This window comes from Typopeltis vanoorti, chromosome 26 (genome assembly GCF_054136105.1).
Source record: "Typopeltis vanoorti isolate ZY-2024b chromosome 26, IOZ_Tvanoo_1.0, whole genome shotgun sequence".
NCBI classification, from domain to species: domain Eukaryota; kingdom Metazoa; phylum Arthropoda; class Arachnida; order Uropygi; family Thelyphonidae; genus Typopeltis; species Typopeltis vanoorti.
This window is the reverse complement of record NC_143574.1, coordinates 22013770-22031362: the sequence shown is the minus strand read 5'-3', so window position 1 is coordinate 22031362 and position 17593 is coordinate 22013770. Positions and strand designations below refer to the sequence as shown.

The 17593-nt window shown below is 34.3% G+C and overlaps 1 protein-coding gene across 3 annotated transcripts in view; it reads left to right on the top strand.

Annotated features, from left to right (window-relative positions):
* Ctl2 (Choline transporter-like 2) overlaps positions 1–17593 on the top strand; it is a 278235-nt gene that overhangs the window by 134296 nt on the left and 126346 nt on the right. For all 3 annotated transcript variants that reach the window (XM_090414973.1, XM_090414971.1, XM_090414972.1), the window contains one exon: positions 7989–8072. In XM_090414973.1, coding sequence (XP_090271099.1) covers positions 7989–8072 — 84 coding nt within the window. The remainder of the gene's footprint in view (positions 1–7988; positions 8073–17593) is intronic.

Below are 17593 nucleotides of genomic sequence, written 5' to 3'. Positions count from 1 at the left end.
ATATTTTACTGAATGGCAATTCATCGAAAAAGCAATTTGACAAAAGAACAATTAATTGAACAACAATTTAACGAATCGCAATTCGTTGAAAATACAAATTATTGAATAAACAATTTGTCGAACAACAATTCATCACAAATGCAGTTGGTTGAAAAAACAATTCACTGATAATTTTTTAATGACTTCTTTCATAATTCATCGAAAGATGAATTTTCTTGAAGACTATTGTTTTAAAGTGTTCAGTAAGAATACCTAATGTCACCAAAGATGTAGACATGTAGGTGGTCATTAAGATATTGTAATTATTTTGTTGTTTTTAATAACATTATTCTGTAGGCATACTTTTTCTTTATTGTGCAGATAATGATTAATCTCTAGACAAAAAAAAGTTTGTTCTACCTAATTTTTCACAACAATAATGATCAAAACTGACAAATTTTAATATAGCTCTTAACTTATAAAATTTCGTCCAGCTACAGCAAAATTATTAATATCATTTTGAAACTTCTTTGCAAAATTTTCTAATAAAAGTGATCCTGTTGCAACTAAAACTAAACCACACAGACTTCTTTTGCATTTTACAGATTCTGGCATTTGCATATATTCCACTAAGTTAGAGAGAGAGAGATTGCAATATATAATTTCAACATGTTGTACCTTTGTAGCCCCGAACATAGTTAAAATGAATATTGAAATGGTTCCACAAATTTCTGTAAAAGGTTCAAATACCAAATCAGAGTAAAATTCATCTCATATAACTGGTGTGTGTGGAGCCTCCATAGTTCATTCAGTATAAATGATGCCCTTTAGTTACTTTAGAATTCAAACTCAGGTCTTTCTAAATAAAGACCTGAGTACAAATTCCATGCATCATGATGTAAAGAATTTTTATCAGTCCTCTTCAACTGAAGGTGAGTTATCTGGTATCATATGGAGATGGCAGGGTTTTATTCTTGGAAACTCAATCATTTCATCCTGCAAACCAGTCCCCCATGAACACATATCTATGGACATAAAACACTTATAAGTTATAGATAAGGAAGAGAATGGGAAACCATCTTGTTCTGTAATTATTCCCTAGTAAAATAGCATTGCTATCCTACCAGCCATTTGGTTGAGGAGAGAGAGAGAGAGAGAGAGAGGATAAGGGGGAATAATAATTATGATAAAGATTTTTTCCACAATCTTATGTGTAAAATACACATAAAATATACAAAACACATATACTGACTGAAAGAAATATACCTTCAAAAAAATTGCCACACACATCTACGTATATAAACGGATGTTGAAAGGTTTTCCACTTAGTTATAACTATAAACTAAAGATACCAAAGAGATGTACTTTGCATTATGGGACACTAAGGGAAGTGATGTGAAGTCATACCACCTTTATCACGAGTTGCTCCAGTCATACTTCAGGCTCAACCTTTGTTTGCTTACACTTGGATAAAGGATTAAACCAGGTATATAATTTCTTGGTATCTTATATATAAACGGAATATCATGCTAAGCTTCAATCATATCATAAGTTAATTCATTAAAAATTGCAGTTCATTTTGATAAATACAATTTACTTCACTGTTCATTCAATGATTTGTAGTTGTGATGAATTGTTGGTTTTCAATGAATTGTGTTTTTGATTAACCCTTTGACATATAAATTATTTTTAAAGTTGGAACAGATAAAACTACTATTTATTTAATTCATGTGATTTATTTTGTTAATTATTACCTTATTATAAAGAATATTAATTTTGCAAGGTATGATACTTTTCGAAGCACTTCGGTAAATGTAACGGTATCACACATTTTTTACATTGCCATGTAGTCTCACTTCTTACATTATGCTTGGCACAATGGCATTGCTTTGCTGGATGTTGCTTTTTATCAGTAGGGGGTATATGTTCAGGGAAATGTGCCCAATTTTTTGCCTGTAGTCTAATTAGGCAGTCCTTTTGTAATGGATGTCCACGGGTAATATAATTAGGTAAAGAAGTATTTGACAACATATCTTCTGCTACGTTCGAACAGAAATTGACTATTGCTAGTTTTGATGTATTGGGTAGTTTGGAATATAGAACATAAGCATTGTAAATAGTAATATCCATCAAATAGAAAAATATTTTCTTGTAACCTTTGAAGCATTTTCGCATAAATGGAAAAGAAGCAAGTAGTTGGTCTTGCCTATCGACACCGCTCATTCTGCAATTGTATTCAAGAACGCATTTAGGTTTTATTACTTTTTCTTCATCGCCCCCTCTTACTTCTCCTTACTTTTCCTGTATCTACCATTTGAATACTTTTGAATCTGATACTTTTGAATGCTTTGTGTTTATCATGTAAACATCCTTCTTATTGCACCAATGTAATGACAAAATTCCTCGACAAGATAAAGTTTTTGATTCATGTTTTTTTATTTTATATGTCGTCAATTTCTTAGGCATATTCTTGCGATTTTTTCTAACTGTCCCCACAACATTTGTACTATTTTTTCTCAAGAAATATAATAATTCTGGTGACAAATACCAATTATCTAAGAATAACGTATATCCTTTTCCTAAAATAGGTTTGGCCAACTCCATGACGACATTTTGAGATGCAGGTGTATCACTTTCTGGAATTTTATCCTTTCCTGTATAAATTTTGAACTTTGAACAATATCCAAAGTCTGATTCACATAGCTTGTAAAATTTTATCCCAAATTGTGCTCGTTTGCTAGCAATGAACTGTACATAATTTAGTCGACCTCTATATTTCATAAGGGATTCGTCGATTACTACATTTTTATCTGATGTATATAATTGCTGAAACTTATTATTCAGGTAGTCGACTATATTTCGCACTTTAGATATTTTGTCGTCTTTCTATATTGTTTCATTATCCACGAAATGGAGAAAATGAGATATAGCCAAGAAGCATTGATGAGGCATAATTTTTGAATATATGGGTGTCTCGCCCACAACCCTCTTTGACCCGTACATGTCTATATTAGATTTTTTAACTGTGACATAATTATGCATAATGCAAAATATGCCTGCAATTCGTCACTTGTTATTGGATACCATTCTTCAATCTTTTTAGTAATTTCCTCGTTTATTGCTTGAGCCGCATATCTATTAGTTTCTATAACTATCATGTCAAAGAAATCATCACAAAATATTTATTTAAAAACAGAAAGAGGTGTCGGATTTGCACTAAATCTTAGCAAAGCAATTGCATTGACTCTGGGAACTTATGTAAATGGTTTTATAATAGGAATATTTTCCTTTTCTTGCCAATTCCATTCATTTTCTGTTACATTGGAATCATCGCTACTAGACAATATCGGTCTCAAATGTTTACGAACATTGCCTCAAACCGAACTTCCACTGCTACTGTTGCTATTGTCACTTGGCAAGTCAAAAATGCCAACGCTTTGATGATATAAATTTGTCTCGCTGTTTTTATCCAGACTGTCCTCTCCGCTTTCAATATCACTTTCAGCTAACATATTATAAATATTTGCAGACATATTAGGGACATAATAAATTGCAACACAAACTAACTAGTGAATAGAGTTTATACTCGCTGCCTAACACCCTAAATTTGTTTGAAATTGATGCAAACTTCATAACGTCTGCGATACGTCAAAATCAATTTTGGTGCAATAAACAAAATACATGTCACAGATGTCTTTGTATGTTAACTCTAAATTTGTTTGAAATTGACGCGAGCTTCGTAACGTCTGTGATACGTCAAAATCAATTTTGGTGCAATAAACAAAAGACTTGTTACAGACATCTTTGTATGTTAACGGGTTAATTTTCATTCAATTAATTACTTTTTTGAGAAACTGCATTTTGATTAATTGTTGTTTGAGGAACTGTTTTTTTATTAATTGTTTTTTTTTTCAATAAATTGTCTTTCGATGAAGTTTCTGGATACTGGCTTTGATGCCTCTAAAACAGTGCAATGATTTGTCTTCTATGTTGCTCAAAAATTTTCTGGATGAATTTTGTGATTCTTTTTTACTTTTTTGAGTCATTAAGAATGCAGCTGATATAAAGGAAAACAACAACAAAAAAAAGCTGGTTCATCTAAAGAGCTGACTAGGAAATGAATACTGGACATACAGAAATGATGTGTGTGTGTGTGTATACACAGAAATGATCTCAGAAGTGGCAGGGTTTGAAGGCTGTTGAAACTGCTTAGAAATGAAGAAAAGATTACTGTAGAAGGAATGCTGATAAAGTTGATATAGAAACTAAAGATAAAGATATTCTGGATGTCTGGAGTAATTATTTTGAAAGATCGTTAATTGAAACAAGCAGTGACAGAATAGTGGTAGGAAATTTTCAATAGAAATGCAATCAGGAGTGCATATGTTTAAGTAGAAAAAGCCATCAGATACCTATAATGTGGAAAGACAGCTGGAATAGATAACATTCCACCTGATATTTACTCAGATACAGAGATATAAAAATTGTATAGAGGCTGTACTGCCTAATTTAAGAAAAGCATGGATGACTGACTGATCACATTCTGTATTACTGGAGTAGAGTTGTCATGGTACCCATCTATAAAAAGGAGAAATCAATATTGAATGTAAGAATTATATAGCAATTTCTCTACTGAGTTCTAGGTAAGATTTATGCAAAGATTTTGAGTAGAGGTTAAAAAAAAATAGAAGAGAAACTTGGTATAGGTCTAAGAGAGGTTATCAGGATCTTCACTTTAACATGAATAGTTCAGCAGTCATTAGAATATAACAAGGATCTCTATTTTGGAAATATGAAAAAGGCATATGACAAAGTACAAAGGGAATGCATAATATAAAGGACCATTATAGTAAGAAAAAATTACTCTTTCTTTTTGGAATGGTTCTCACACAATTTCAAACATTCTCCAAAGAATGATGTGCGATAAATTGGAACATTGTATAGAGCAATACATGCTATATATTTAATTTGCAAGTCAACAGTTAGAAGTGAAGTAATTATAGGGAGGAACATGAAAAACTATTTGCATTCTCAGTGGAGAACCTATAGAACAAGTAAGACATTTCAGCTACGTAAGTATAATATTTAGTGAAGATGGCAAATTAATTATTGGACTAGACAAAAAAAAAAAAAAAAGAAGAAGAAGCAAAACTGGTATGTTGGGGGAGCCAGTCGAATGAATTTATATGAAATAATAGAGAAATTTTTCAGAACACTAACCTAGCAGCATACATGACAGTCTTCAAACTAATTTTAACTTATTGATCTGAGAGTTAGGTTAGGCATAAAATAGTTGATCAGAGACTAGACACAAATATGAGGCTCTGAGAAAAATTAAAAAAGTGAGTTTTTCAGTGGCAGGGTCAGTATGTTAAAAATGAAGATATTAGAAAGGAACTTGACATTTTAGCATTCAAGAATATGTAACCTCAGCTAATGAAAGGTAGTATGATATAAAAGGTTAGCAAAAGAGGCATTTGATGCTAGAAATGCAGCAAAAAATTCAAAGAAAGACCAGATCTAGGTGAATTGATGTAAATTTAAGGTGCCTCAAACAATGAGATGAGATTTTGACAATATTGGCATTCTCACAAATCGCAGATCTAGTTTTAAGAAAATTGCTGATGTGAGATTAATAATAAAGCAAAGCTTATCATGTACTATTGTAAAATTCGATGTGGTGAAAATTTATATAACGATTTTTTGGCATCAATTTTACTCAGGTCACAAACCATGAGGAAGGACAAAAATTGTAAATTACTATATTTTTAAGAAGTGCTGATTGCAAACTGTTAAAGCTAACTATCAAAAAAGAATGATATGGAAATTGTTCACCAATTATAAAAATATTGTAAAGGTTAAAATTGTGCATTATGTTGGTCTGATGTAACAGAATGTTAAAAGTAATTTTTTTAAGCTAAGGAGATTAGACCGGATTATGTTAGCAACTTAAAAGTAAATAAAAGTATTGAAGGTCAGTCAGATATAGAGATTGTTGCCGACAACTCTGAAGGTCAAAACAACAGTGACGTAAGTTATTTACAGAAGATTCGGGGGTCTCCAACACTAAAAACAAGGAGCTTCTGAATCATATAAAAGAGACCTTGAGAACCTAGAGAGGGGTGGCAGTTCAGAGGTCAGTTCAGTGACTGTTTGGAAGTTTAGGTTGGAGGCTGTTTTAGGAGTTCGAAGAGTTTGTTTATCTTGCGGAAGTAGAAAGCCCTGGAGAAGAAGGTCATTCTACGGAGATGTATTTCCAGTAGCAGTGGTACGTGGCATGTATGACCAGATATGCAGCGTCGACGGTAGATCCAAAAACCGATGGTGAACTATGCTACAGATCCCAGACGAGAACTACCCTAGGATGACTGCCAAAAGCCGTTCAGCAAAGGCTAGGATATAGGACCAAGGAAAGCAGTAAGCAGAACCTCCAAAAGTCATCCAGACTGGTAGGACTGTATTTGTTTCTACAAATTTGTGAGTAGATTTTAATATGTTAATGCTTAGATTGTGAACAAAAATTGTATATCTGCTGAACGTAGCTTTGTTAAAATTAGTTGTCTAAGTCGCTATAAGAAGTAATTGAGTCTGATAGCTAATATATTTATTGTGAAAAATGTTAGCCAGTGATATTGATCGTAACAGCCAGAAATTGTCTAGAGTTGGTAAGGCATTCTTAGCATTGTGAATTGCAGGTCTATATTGTAAGGTTACGACTTTAATTTGAAAGCAGGAATTAGAGAGATTTTGTTTTTGTATTGTGCTTAAAGTAAAATAAACATATTTTGTTTGTTTAAAACTATTGCCTGATTTTTGACCAATGCACTGTCTCACAAAAATAACTGAACCTGTGTGCTTAAATTAGAGAAATTGCCATGACTGACTATTTAAGGTATTATTTTTACTATTCTATAAGTGTTATAACTATTCTTCCTGTGCCATAACTTTAATTCGGGGTGGCACAGTCGGGGAAAAAAAAAAATTTTTCCCTGAATTATATCGCATGGGAAATAATTAACACTGCATCTCTGAATTGCCTATTCTAGAGGTCTTTTCACTAACAGTGCTAACACTTGTAGGTAGTATAAAGGATTAAAGCAGGAACCTAATTTATTGGCTTAAGTAGAAAAAATGGTGAAGAAAACTTAATAGAAAGATTTAACAGAATAGAAGTAAAGTACACATGGGAAAGATAACGTAAAAAAGAATAGAAATAATGTAAATGGCGCAGTTCGACATAATTAAAATAATTAATAACATCATCATAAATATTACAATTGGTGCAGTCCAACATAATAAAAAGAAGTTAACATCATAAGATATTACACTATTATAGTCACCTTTACACACCAGGCCCCTTGAGGTTATATATGAGAAATTTGATGATGATGATGATGATGAATTTTTACACACAGCTTATCTTTTATTTATATACTTCTCTAAGAGCACATTCTATTCAGGAACTTTTTGTTTTATTTTTTCTTGGATTTTTTATCTGTTTGTAAGGTTTGATTCCCCCCCAGTTACACTTTTCCTCCAATAATATTTGTATATTTGATTCTTCAGTTAACATGTGAAAGTTGTTTGAATTTAGATTGTCAAAACTCTATACATTTTCATTTTTAATCTGAAGTTCCTTTTTATTTTATCTAAAACTATAAAAACCTTTGTCACAGTTCATCAAGAAATAGCAAAAATGGCATTTGGTTAGCAGTTTTTTTTTTATTAAATGAAAGAATTTGTTAAAACTTGATGACTGTTTGGAATGTTTTCTTTCTACATTGACTTTTGTATTTATGAATTCTATTTTTATTTTTATTAATTTATCAATTTTGATAAATTAATAAAATATATAATTATATATATATATATATATATAAATAAATAAATATATAATAAAATATAAAATATGCTTATGTATTATTATTAATAATAATATTAATTATGTGCTCTAAAATTTAGTCATGCTTCATTACATTTATTATGATTATTTTTAATTTCCTACACAGATACCTGGCAACTTTTCTGAATGCCCGTCAAATTGGTGAGAAAATTTTTCAGGATTTTCGAAAATCATGGCATTTGATATTAATGTAAGTAACTTAGTTTAAAAATTAGTTGTTTTTTTAGGAACATAATACTACAGTATTGTATAGGAAAAAGATACCCATTAAGTAGTTGAATTTATCAGTAATAATTAGTGTGTCATTCATTTGTTCTTCAAGGTCAGTTGTTTTCGGTCAATTGTTAATTGTTACAATTAACAATTTACCTGGTCGGTTGTTACACTACACCATTAGTCCACACTTGGACTACTGTACCAGTATTCTGAGATGACATAATATTGGCTATGAATTCAGCACATTAAATAAACCTTAAATCACTAGCCAATCCATTCTATTCATAGGTCTATTTCTTCTGTTCCATGAAATGTTCAGAACAGAGGAATTCTTCTGAGAATACTTTCATTTCTGCTATACTTTTTGTCCTTGTTTGCTATTGCAATATCAACAATTCTGTTAACTCTCAGAAGCTCTATTAACATTATTAATTTTCATTTAAATGCATTTTTCAAAATATGTAAGCATATAGTAGATTATTGTTGAGTAAAGACACCTGTTTAGAATAACTTATTCTAAAGTGCCACCTGAACTTCAATCAGATATCACTTTGGAATTAGTTGCTCTAAAATTGTGCTTGCATATTTTATCATTATCAAAAAGTATTTTCCTCTAAAATCTCCATCAAACAAAACCATAGCAGCAGGTCTTAAGAGACTGAATATACCTGTGCAATCTGTAAGTACTTGATGCATCCCAAAACAGTTTTTTTTTTCCCAGTTCTAAATTGCTTTCATGCAGTTATCCATTATGGTAACCACACAAAGCAAAGATAGTAGCAACAAAGCCCAACATTAATACGGTGCTGTGAGTCTCACAGCACCGTATTGATGTACAGCTCAACACAGTGCAGTTAACAGTTGGACAGTGACAAAACCAACATGATACATTGCCATAGTTGCATTAGATGTTACCAACACAAAAAATGAAGTCAAGTATGATTTCTGTTGTTACGGGTTGCATGCTTGCTGTGCAAAGATAGATACATCAGCACACAAACGAAACTGCAAACCAAGCGAACAGCAATGAATAATGCCTCATCACTATTGATGAAACTTTTTCCTGCACTATTAAAACACTGGAAGCCAAGCTTAAACTGCTTAATGGTCATAGCTCCAATGTAAATGCACCTCCACTGATAACAGCAACAAATTCTATGACCTCATTGCTTCAATCATACACATCTCAGGTGAGGTTGAAAATAAAAAGTTCAATGCTGTCATTCTCAACTTCCACACAGAAACAAAGTGCTAAGGTTAACTATAAAATGTAATTTCACTCCCAGAAAATTCAACGAGTGCCACCATTTTAGACCCACAAACAAAAGAAATATGGGATGAACTATCCATGCCTTGCAAAAGTAACATGTAACACACAAACACACCGATACCAGATTTAACATCAACATTGAACAATAATTTCAATGGCACTTTCTTCCTTACCTTCACTCAGCAGAAATAAAGCCTTCAATTATGACAATAACTAGAAGAAATCACCAAAGTGGTGGTGATTGTTGGTTCATTGATTACAGCAGAGGAATGTTCATGCAGAAAGTGCTATTATGGAAACTGGTATGCAAGCACTGCATAGGAAATATGTGATTCATGCAGTCAACAACAAATCCCACAGAGCCCTCCAAATCCTCCTCATAGATATACATGCTCTCAGTTGCAACTTCAATAGTGTTCACTTCCATCTCCAGTCTGAAAACTCCCACCCACTTTTCTGGCAGAAACCTAAATTTCAACATCCTCGAACACTACTCATCTCAGCTTTCCCAGTTACACACTCTGATTCCTTTCAACCCAAGGGTAGCATCTGTGCATATATTCACTTTGTAATACCATGCCAGAGAGCATCCATCTTAGAATCAGCTGATTTTGACCTTTCTTTGGCTGAAAATCTCTCTTCCCCCACCTAGTTAAATTCATTTGTGTTTCTTGCTTTTTCAACATCATAACCACTCTAAACTCTTTGATTTCTCCTTAAATGCTGAATTCTTCAATCCCATTTTCCTAATGTCAGAGTTATCCTTCTTGGAGATTTAAATGTTGTTCACAACACCAACTGGCTTTCCTCCTCCATTTGTACAGACCAAGCAAGTAGAGATGCTGAGACATTTACCATTGCTAGTGACTTTACACAAATTGTTGACATGCCTACCAGAATACCAGATAATTCCAACCACTCCCCAAGCACCCTTCCTCATTAGTGACCCTTCCAAGTGCACTGTGAAATGTCTTCTAGGTAATTCAGACTACAATCTGATGCTTATTCTACCATGACACTGTTCACGCAGCCACTATGGGATGACTTTCATTACTTTTGTTGAACTATTATTTATGGCCTTCCAATCCAAACATATGTACTGTACATGTTACCAAAAACATATTTACTGGTAATTCCCTGTTCCACTCTAAATTGCTATCCCCTATGCAAGGCTGTACAAGCAAAGAATTGAGCACACTCAACTGACTTTCATCAAGAACTTCTTCCATCTTCCTTTGCAACTTATATCAAATCCTGAAACGGCTGCAAGAAAATTATCAACACATCTAAAACTGATTTCAACAGAATCAAAAGCAGGATACTTTGGATTACATGCAAATAACAGCCAAGCCTTCTAGTTGCTTACAATAGCAAATAGATTGTAGATTTTGCCCAACAGTTTTTCTGCCCTCGTTACACCCATATAGCTGTACTGCACTGTCACCCATTGACCTGATCTTCCCTTTCAGTCATTTCTGTCCATAGGTGACTTTGTGGGCATTACCCACAAAATATTCCTGGTAAGATTTTTACAGGGTAGTTCACCATTGCTCCCCCCCCCCCAATTTTATCCATGCTTGGGACTGGCATATGGCTGGGACGTATTCATGACTGTTATCCATGTGTGTTCATGGGGCCGGTTTGTCTGTTATGGGGGATGAGTTTCTTGGTGAAAAAAAACCCTTCCACTGTATGAGACCAGCTAACTCACCTTTAGGCGAAAGAGACCAGATAAAGGTTCCTCAGGCCACTGACGGGAATCAAACCCAGGCCTTTCTGACCAAAGGGCTTTGTCTATACTGACTGAGCTACAGAGGTTCTATCACCCGCTGAAAAAGCTAATTTTCTGGCTTCATGTTTTCCTCACATGCATGCATAACTGATCTTTTCAAATGTCCTCCAACTATAACAAATGCTCATCACTCATTGCTTAACCCTTTGAATGAGATCAGAAGAATCCAAATTACATATTAAACATCTTTGATTGTTCTGAAAGTTTGCATTCGAGAGCACTCCTATCCTATGTTGTCTTTTTATGTTCTCTTATTCCACTGATCTATCCCACAGGCCTGAAAAATGGTATATATTAAACCCATTCCCAAAAAGGGTGACAAATCTCTACCATCCGACTACCACCCAATCTCTCTCACCTCAGTCCTCTCCAAAGCAATGGGGAGAACATCAACACCCAACTCCTATGCTACCTTGAAGATCCAAGTAATAAATAACTGCTGGTATGGATTCCACTGCTGCTGATCAAGAGCAGATCTGCTTACGTATGTCACCCATCTCTTGATTAATACCATGTGTTGAATCTCAAATGGTTGCACTTGATATTTCCAGTGTCTTTTACTGAACTTGGCACAAAGGCCTACCAAGTAAGCTTTCATCATTTGGTCTGCCCCACAACTTCTGCAACTGGATTGCTAGCTTTTTAACTGGATTCACACTATGTATGATGGCAGATGGCTCCTTATCAGCCCTAGCTCTGTAATGTTGGGATTCTACAAGGCCCTATTCTGGGCCCAAATCACTGGACAAGATGGGATTGCTCTTCTTGGTATCAAACCTCTTGGCATAAATTATTATTATTATTATTATTACTTAACACCTCCAGGGAGTCCAAAGACTCATTGAGGGAGGGCACATTTCTACAACTCTCCATCTCCACCAGCTGCAACTGCCTTCCTGATCTACAACAACAATGCCATCTACTGCCGACCACCACTAGTATTTTCACAGACAATCACCAACATCCATGCCCAAGGCAGGATTCGAACCCGCAGCCTTTTGACTGGAGAGCAGATACGTTAACCACTTGGCCAACCAGACCGGCAATATTTTAAAAATACATTATTATTATTATAATAAGGGTATTTCAATGGAGTCAGAGGACTCATTGCAGGAGATCTACACTAACCTTAATACACACACAATACCCATCACCTCTCTTTAAACTTATTTACTGCCAGAATACTCACAACTACTTCTTTCAATCCATTCCACTCATTTACCACTCTCTAAGCAAAATATCTAATCTGCACACTGTTTTTAACTATGCTATTACACAACTTCCAGGGGGTTGATCCCTAGCTCTCTCTCTCTCTACGTGTGTGTGTGTGTGTCATGTACTGAAAAATTTCTTTGTGTCAATCTTATTATAGGTCCTTTTATTAACTTAGAACTTTCTATCCTTTCTACTCTTTTCCATCTATCAACTAAACTAAACTAAACAGAGCCTCTGTAGCTCAGTCGGTATAGACTAAGCCCTTTGGTTGGAAAGACCTAGGTTTGTTTCCCATCCATGACATGAGGAACCTTTATCTGGTTTCTTTCAACTAAAGGCGAGTTAGCTGGTTTCACACAGAGGTAGAGGATTTTTTCACTTGGAAACTCGGGTTTTTCATCCCTCAGAACAAGCAAACCAGCCTCTCAACACACATGGATCCAGTCATAAAAAAATGCATACTCTAAAATCCCTCATTAGGAGGGCTCAACCGGTCCTAAGGGACAGTTGAGAAAAATTAGGGAGAACCCCCCCCCCCTCCCACACACACACACAAAAAAACAACTAAACTAATAGAATGCCTTCATTCTATTTTCATAAGAAGCATTCTACAGACCTGTTACCAGCTTGGTCACTCATCCCTGGATCCTCTCTGCTACTACTTTCCAAGAAACCCAGGTGACCAAATCTGTGCACAATATTTAAGATGCAGCCAAATTATAGTCTTCTAAAGAGAGCTATTTTTCCAACTTTTGCAGTATGCCTTCTGAACTTCAACTCTTTGTCCACTATTACCCCAAATCCTTAGCTTCATCAGCTGCCTGCAATCTAGTATCATTGATGTGATACACAATGATAAAAGATTTTGCAGCATTAAATTGACAACCATTATCCTTTGCCCACAATGCCAATTTATTTAAATCATCCTGCAGGATATCTACAGCACCTTTATCCACTATTGCCCTCCCCAGTTCTGCATCATCAAGAAATATCTGAATACCCCCCCTCAAATTATTCCTTATATCATTAATATACAAATTAAAGAATAGTGGTCCTAATACAAAGCCTTGAGGCATTCCTGTAGTCACTGTCATTACTCCTAGATTACACTCCACCATATAATGCTCTCTGGTTCTGTCTGCCACTTATCCCCACCATCCGTGCCACCAACTTCCATGTGGTATTCTGTCAAATGCTTTTGACAAGTTCAGCAGCATCATGCTGTAGTCATTTTCTTCATCTGATTCTGCTGCAACTCTATTACAAAATGTGAGTAAATTATTAAGGCAGGACCTACCTTTTACAAAGCTGTGCTGCCCATCATACAGTGTTGCATTCCTATCCACCCATTCCTGGATTTACCTTTAGTCAACTTTTCTGATAATTTAGCCATTATTTCTGAGATACTAATTGGTATGTAATTTGGTACTTTTGTTCATTCATGGCATTGCTTTACCTCCAAACAGTTATTAACCTTATACAAATCACAAATCTGTCCAGTAGTCATATACTGCTCTCACATATGGGGTGATACCCCTGATGGCTCCCTAAAAATGCTTGACTCAGTATAGAAGAGGACAGTTGGGTTGATTAATGATTCATCTCATACCAGTTCACTTCACCCACTTTCATACAGATGTTTGACTTCTGCATCATGCATTTTCAATAAATTTGTCCTTGGTAATTGTTATAGAAACTAGCATCAATAATTTCTACACTCTTTACTCAATTGAAACGTGCAGTTACCCCCCAACATCCCTTTTATGTTCAGACTCACAGGACAAGTTTCTCTTTCTTCTCGTTCATTTCTTCTTTTGTATTCTGAAACATTCTCCCTTCCTGCATGTTTTCCAGGAACACTACAGGTCTTCAAATCTAGGTAGCTATGGCGGCATATGTAATACTAAAATTCGTGTCAGTTTTACAAAATTGAATTGGTGAAAATTTATTTTATTATTGATTGCTGTATGTAAGTCAATTTTTCTTCATAAGTATATCCATTTGGATTCAGTTCTAAAGAGAAAGTGCAGTTATTTTCTCTTTTTTTTTTCTTATGATGCTATAGTTAATTTTTACTGATATTTCCATTATTTCTTTTTCCTAAAGTATACAGTGTTCAGTATATCATTGTTTTAAAAATTGAAATTCAGTCTGATAGTAGCACCGGAGCACCACTCACATCATGGGGAAAATGCAATTTCTGGCGTTACTTGAGTTCAAAACATTGAATGATAAATAAATGGTAGATTACCATATTGACCTGTCAATATGGTAATACACTTTCCCTACACATTTTCAAGCCCAGGGGGGGGGGAACCCATCCTTGTCCCTTTCTGTATTGTTCATTATGTGTGCTTCCATTAATGATGCAGAGTAAACATCTGGTATTTTTCCACTAAGAGGAACTAAAAATTAAATGATACTTTTGTTACAAATTAAACTTCCTTAGGTAAAATATGATCATTCTTGAAAGCTCTAGTCTCACCTCAAAGCTGCTTTCATTCCCAGTACCTTAGTGTCATAAAAGAAAAGAGAACTGGTTGGCTGAATGTGTGTGGGGGGGCTCTACTACCAAGCCAAGCTGTGCATTTGAATCCTATTTTTTGAATCCTTTAAAAAGAATCCTATATTTTTTTTTTCTCTTAGAAGATGGTTTCTTGCTTATTTAACCCATAGTCATCCACAATATTGCATTTTAACTTTTTATGTGAATGGGATATGCAGTACACACACATGCAAAAAAAAAATAATAATAAAAAAATACAAGGAGTTATAAAAAGAATAATGAAAGAAAAATGTCACAATTTCTTAAATTAAAAAGAAAAATGTTATCTAGACAAAAGAGTGAGCCAGTTATTTAATGTATCTCTATAACAACCACTCTTCCAGTGCTGGATGAAAGTTACACTGAATTTTGCTATAGCAAACTTTCTTGTAGAAAAGTAAACAAAATATTCCTTTAGTCCTTATGGGTTCACTATTGTGAGAGTTGACTATTCTGTTTGTGTTCAGATGAATTGCCTTGTAGTTGAATTTTCATTGAAAACTGTAGTTCCAAATGTGGAATAAATGATTCATTTACTGACACTTTTTTGTGAACTCTTAGTACCTGAGAAAATATCTAAATATATTGTTCCACATTCCATTATTTCTCTTATGGATCCGATCTTCCCAGGTTAGAATTTATGGCGAACAGTTTTGTGAATTTCTCATTGAAGAATGGATATATGTATCAGTATATCTGAGTTTTTGCATTTTTGAAAATATTTTGGAAATTGTTTTGTTTTCAAGAATATCTACTTTCTTATATTTTAGAAATGGAATAGACTGTTCAAGATACAGGCAAACTTCTGCTTATAAACTTTTAAGAAATGCACAGACTAACAAATTGTGATGCTCATTTCATATAACAAACATAGAACACTTCAAACATTTTATGATGTGTGAAGTTCACTGATATTTTACAGTGCATGAGGAAAAATGTTTGGTCCAGTAATGCCTTCTCCAATTAGAGTGATTATGTGGTCTTGACCTGGGAAATTGCCAGTGAGATATGTGCAGACTTTGTTTGCTTATCCTTGGGTAAAATATTAAAAATAATAATATAATTTCTTATATAACTTAAGGAAATATAGCTTATAACTTAGCATACATTAAAGTGTTGTAGAGGCTGGTAGCAACTATGATGCAAAATTGGGTAGATAATAATAGTGCTCTGTGATTGACAGCATGGGTTTGTTAAAGGGAGGTCACGTTTTACGTACTTGAAATGCTATTACAAGGTGATGAATGAATTGGACAAGGATAATGCATATTCAGATATTGCTTTTACAAAGGCCTTTGACAGATTGCAACTTGACAAGTTGATAACTAAATTGGAAGATGTTTTGGATACTAGATTAGTGAGATGGTTAGGTACCAGCGAATTTATGGGGTGCAGTATCCAAGGGTCTGTTTTGGGACATTATCGTTTAACATTCATATTAATGATATTAGGATGAGTTTATCCCGAGAGATATGCCACTGTTTAAAGATAGTGAAAAGGTGGTGAGAATCATGAGAATTCAAAAAAACATTGTGACCGATATAGAATGATTGGAATAGACTATGGGAGTAGGCAATGGGAGTTGCATTGCTCATTACAGGAAAATGTAAGGTTCTGAAATTTGGTAGCAAGAATAGGAAGCCAGATATAAAATTGGTGAGGAAATTTTGACACAGGCAGGAGTGGTGGTAATTAGGGATCTGAAGTTTAGGATCATATATTCAAGCTGCGAAATCATCACATCAGATTACAACACTGATGCAGAAGACAACCTTGACATGCCAAACTAAGGAAGTTGTGGTTTCATTATATAAGGCCTTAATCAATCTCATATGGATTATTGTGCATATATTCTGTCACCTGGCTTTTGTAGGAAAAAGGATGTATTGGAAAGGTTCCAGAAAAGGTTGATTAAAGTGGTTTTATGTTTGTGGAATGTAGGGTATGCAGACAGATTGAGGAAGCGCTATTTGTAGAGCCCCCATGAATAGGAGGTGAGGATGATTGAGACATATAACTTGGTAAGAGGTTGTTATCAAGTTAATGTGGATTAATGCAGATAAAGAGATTTTTCATAGAACAAGAGGCCATCCCTGGAAACTGAAACTGGAAGGATGCAAACAAGGAAGTTGAGAAAGAGGTTTTATGCATGATGAGTGGTAGGTGGGTAGAATGTATTACCCAAGAGTGTGTGTGTGTGTGTGTTGAATGTGGAAACATTGAATGAATTTAAGGCATGGTTTGAACTTCCTGTGTAGCAGTGAGGCCTTCCCATGATGAGTCTTTTGACTCCATCGACGTCTGGTACTAATAATAATATACTTGGTAACTAAAAATTCTAATGATGTCAATTTGCTTGAAATCCTCTGATAAGATATTGTCTGAGAGTATCTAAGTGGATTAAAATTCTGCACGCAGCTTTTTTTTGTATTGTTGTTATTATTATCATACCAACCTTCATGAAGATAGCAAACTCATTGTGGAAGATCTTTCTATCTGTCTCCCACCCATGAAATGTTTTTCTGTAAACCTATAGTACATTAGTACCAAGGATGGGCTAACAATTTTTTAAAAAATTTTGTATATATATTTTGTATTTTTTATTTATTCTCTACATAATTCATAAACCATGCTCTACAGACCAAGCATGGAACTTTTTCATGACACTTCAGG